General features: G+C 40.0%; 1 protein-coding gene across 1 annotated transcript; it reads left to right on the plus strand.

Annotated features, from left to right (window-relative positions):
* Positions 1 to 2,156: 2,156 nt before the first annotated feature.
* Positions 2,157 to 4,596, plus strand: LOC114529095 (serine/threonine-protein kinase/endoribonuclease IRE1b-like). The gene has a single exon (XM_028550841.1). The coding sequence runs from the start codon at positions 2,385 to 2,387 to the stop codon at positions 4,353 to 4,355; it is 1,971 nt and encodes a 656-aa protein (XP_028406642.1). The 5' UTR covers positions 2,157 to 2,384; the 3' UTR covers positions 4,356 to 4,596.
* Positions 4,597 to 4,831: the final 235 nt, after the last annotated feature.

Raw genomic sequence — 4,831 nt, forward strand, 5'->3', positions numbered from 1 at the left:
CATTGGAGAAATAAATGCTTTCAAAACCCTTACCTTTGGTGATCGTATTACCAGTTTTTCTTGTTTTGAGGATGATGAACACGTGACATTATAGAAGCACAAAATGCGCCATTAAAAGCTAGTGACAGTTTTCTTAGGTGATATTAGAAAATTAGAAACTTTAATAAACTTTTTATATGTACTTGAACTGTAGAAATAAGATTTAATCAATGCTTTTTAGGACATGATCGACAAAGATGTCCAGGAACTAGATTATTTGTTATACTTGAGTTGATTTTTAAGCTTGCCCAGTTTGTGAACCAGAGTCAGTGGCGTAGCCAGCCTGACGATTTAGTTATGCCATGCAAAGCTATGTTATTATCATTATTCTTTTCTCTAGAAATTCATTGTTTTCCGACAGTCAATGAACACCAAAATATTAGCATGCATGACTAAATTGTCGGCCTGGCTACGTCACTGCTCAGAGTAGCACCATCACAATATTAATTCACCAGTAACATGCACGCACTATCACGTTTTAGGAACCTGTTTGAATTTAAATATCATAGTCTAGCAGGGGACTACGAGTATGTTTAGTTTTGTTAAAAAATTTTTGTTAAATCTTTGTACCTTTGTCGTTGAAACATTAAATTCGGGGATGGTGTTTAATTAATCAGAACTATTTCGGGAAATCATAAAGCTTGCTTCAGTAAATGAACTCGTTGAGACTGGAGACATTTTAGGCAGTTCCTAAAACAACATTTGATAAGGAAGCTTTCGTGAAGCTTTCTATATGCGAATTCCTCGGCATAAACAATATAGAATCCTTAGTTTTCCCAAAACTACTTGTATGTGGTCTTATATTGCTTTATCATACTATAATGTCTCACATGTGTGCGTTTGAAAACCACCAGACAATATTTGTCTCCGTTTGTGTGAGTATTGGATCATCTGCCCTTGTTTCTACATAGAAAACGCAGAAGGATTTTCAGACAAACTATTATCTTGTTCTTAGTCCAAAGGTCTTAAGTATGAATCGGTATGATATACGTTGAATTCCTCTTTTTACGGAATTATCCTTGCTGAAATCAATCCGCGTATTACACCTGCTGATCTGTTATTTTTAGACTGCTGGGAATACCCAGAAAAATGAGCCATTTTTCGAAGAAAACCATGACAATATAACAAATATTATTTTCGTAATACATCTCAAAGATATAAGATCAATTCGTTCCAGGGTTAAAAATACCACTCAATATCCGTACGACAGAACGTTTGTTACAAATATTCGAGTTTCATATGAAATAAGTGCATTATTATCGACAAATAGTTCATGAGATTGCGAAATTAAACGTAAAGGAATTTTGTCTTATTGTGCCGGACTGTACAATGGAGTCGATAAAACCATTCTTGATAGAAGTCACCGAAGAATTGCTTTATAATATCGTCTACGATGAGGATGAAGTTGACTATCGCGAATTGAGCGAGAAATTCGAGGACAAGACTGGTTATCGACCGATGGATTTCTTTGGCTTGGGTAATATCACCCATGGCGGATGGTTCGATTTTATAAGGGGAATCCCTGGTGTCAAAGGCACGTATATAATATCTGTCGAAGGCGATAGTGACAGCAGCTCTGAAGACAGCCAAGATGAAGATGAGCATGTTTACAAAGAATTTAATTACACAGACTTCGAGGAAGGTACTGTCGCAAAATATCGAGAGATGATTTTGATTAGATGTTGTGAAATAATGGAAAACTATTTGTATGACTTGAGGAACTGCAAGGACGAATTTGGCAATACTCCGCTGCACTTTATGGCCGCTCTTCCTGGTGTTAGCATAGACTGCAACACTTTAGTGAAATGTTTACTAGAAGCTGGCGTTGATCCCCTGGCGACAAACGAAGACGGCAAAACGTTTCTACACATCATATTTGGTCGATTTAAAGCGATAGATGACTATGTTCCGCTGCGTTTGACGAATGAACGCGTTGCTAAGACAGAGTGGTTCGTTAAGGATAGAGTCAAGCTGTTAGAACTGCTCTCCAAAGAACTATCAGAGAAAGACATTGCTCTGTTGGGAAAGTCACAAGACGAAAATGGCAACACAGTACTACACGAATACGCGATGTCTACAATCGTTCAACAAGAGCTTATTAAAGAAAAAATTTGCTAAAATTTGGTGCAAATTTAAGAGCTCAAAACGACGCTGGCGAGGCGCCTCTTCATTACGCTTATAACCCCTCAGTGTTTGATATTTTTCTTCAGAATGGCGCCGTATGTCGGGCAAGAAATGATCGCGATGAAACACCAGTTTTGTTCATCCTGAAAAAATCGCTCGAACTCGCGTTTGCCGAGACGTCTGCCGCTGCTGAGCTCAAGGATCAAGGTTATGTGGAGATAATGGTGCGTAAATCTGTGAAGAAAGCTGTTCAACTACTGGGAAACCTAAAAACGATCATATCAGAAAATGACGAAGCGAAGGAAACAGTGTGGATTCCTGACCTGCAGGGGAACACCGCCATTGATCTACTGCTGATTGCTATCAGGATTTCATCACATGATGTTTACACGCATTCTAGAGACATTGCGGCCGAATTACCAACATTATTGATGAAATTACTGCGTGAAATACTGCGATCTGCGACTCCAGTTGATATGAAACGACAAAACAAAAAAGGCCAAAGTTTTCTTCATGTTCTACTCGACATGGGCGACAAAAACAAAAAAAAGTTTACTAGAGAAGCATTCATCTTACAGGCAGTCCAAGTTCTTCTCGACCACCAAGCAGACGTAAATGCATTGGACTCAACGGGATCTACCCCATTGGATGTCACTCTCAAGCATCTCGATAAAGGACAGGTTCTTTACAAAAAATGCGCTGACTTTCTTATCAAACGCGGAGCCACAAGAAGATGTACTACCGCAGGAAACAATTCCTTTCTTACGGCATTGAAACACCAGCCACCCTCTCCTCAATCCAGCTTGCTTCACGGAATATCCAATTTGCGTATTAAGAATGAAACACGAAAGCTACGATCGTGTCCGAAGCGTCACAAGGAAAACGCCCAACGTTTAACCAACCCATCAACCGACGTCCTTGTCGTAGGGAAATATCGTTATTCCAATCAATTTGTGATCGGCACTGGAGCATTTAGTTCGGTTTTTATCGCCATTAAAGATGAGTTTGTCGACAGCAAAACTGGGATAATCGAATGTCGCGCGTACGCGTTGAAACGGCTTGAAAAGGCGAAGATAAATCCGCAGGAAATCAAACGAGAAGTCACGACCTTGCTAAAAATATCTGGCGAGTGTGAGAACATCATCAAATGTCACGAAGCTGAGGAAGATCCTTCCTTTCAATATCTTTGCCTCGATTTGATGGACGGTGATCTTAACGAATTTGTCAACAACGACCGCGCCAATAAAGTTATCATGAAAGATCCGTTAATTCATGGTCAAATCGCCAAGGAAATCATCGATGGTTTGACTTACCTTCACGAGAAGAAGTTTATTCATCGCGACCTTAAGCCTGGAAACATCTTGTACACAACTGATCCAACATTGCATTTCAAGATCGCCGACTTTGGATTGACGAAGAATCTGTCCACTTCTTGCACGATGACGTCGACAAGAGGGAGTGGTGTTGCCATGGCACCCGGTTCGCGATGTTGGATGGCACCAGAGTTGGTCAGCATGACATCAAGAGAACATACTGAACAGTCTGATGTATTCGCTCTAGGCCTGGTACTTCATTATCTTCTCACTCTCGGAAAACATCCTTTTGCATCAAAGAGTGAAGAACCACCTCACGTTATTGAGCGTAAGATCGTAGATATGCAGATCCACTTCGATCGGGCGTTAGGACAGGAGGCTACTAGCTTCCTAATGGTTCTTTTAACAAAAGATCCTTCCAAGCGACCGCCAGCGGCCTATCTCAAACAGCATCCATTTCTCTGGAGCGAGAGCAAAAAGATTGAGTTTCTAAAGGCAGTTGGCGATCAACCTGAAGCTGTAAATCCGGGAAATTTCCCTTTTTTGACGTTGGAAAAAAGTTTGCAAACGACAAACACTGGGCGAAGAGTCGAGATTGTGTCTTGGGATCAAGACATCGACGAGTTGTATGATGAGATGACAAGAGCGTGGAGACAGAAGAAATATCGTACTGATGAAGCGATCGACTTGTTGAGATTCATTCGCAATGCCTACGTCCACAAGCAAGAGAGAACGCCCGAGGCGAGGAAATATCTGGATGAAAACGTCTTCCTTCGGGTCCATCCTTCGCTTGTTCTTGATGTCTTTGGCGTTGTACAAAAATTGGGCCTCGATGATGACCGCAGCAATATTCGAGAAGCCCTGAGCTTGGATACATGATGCAAAAAATCCCTCATTGAAACTAGCGACAGTTTTCTTGGTAAGACTTAGAACATATTAGCCTTAATAAACTTTTCAGCTATATTTTAATTATAGAAATATAGGATTTAATCAAAATTTTTTAAGAACTTGCTCGAATTTAGATGTCATACTGCCTAGTATTTGAGACCACGAGCAGTAGCGTAGCCAGCCTGTCGATTTGTCCCGCTATGCTAATATTTTAGTGTTCACTGACTGTGAAAACAATAGATTTCTAAAGACATGAATAATTATAATAATTCGAAATTTACATAACGGGATAAAATCGTCAGGCTGGCTACGCCACTGACCACGAGTTATTATTAAATTACCTTGAAACCTTGAAAAATTATGGATGGTGTTTGATCGGAACCATTCAGGAATATCGGTAAAACTTTGTTCAGTAATTGGACTTAATGAGTTAAATTTTCGTATAGGCCGAAAACTATTTTAGAATA

This window comes from Dendronephthya gigantea, unplaced genomic scaffold (assembly GCF_004324835.1).
Source record: "Dendronephthya gigantea isolate DGI-Jeju-01 unplaced genomic scaffold, DenGig_1.0 000053F, whole genome shotgun sequence".
NCBI lineage: Eukaryota > Metazoa > Cnidaria > Anthozoa > Malacalcyonacea > Nephtheidae > Dendronephthya > Dendronephthya gigantea.

What these genes read in the sequence shown, in the direction of transcription:
- LOC114529095 (XM_028550841.1), top strand. Translation starts at nt 2,385, where the DNA reads ATGGTGCGTAAATCTGTGAAGAAAGCTGTTCAACTACTGGGAAACCTA.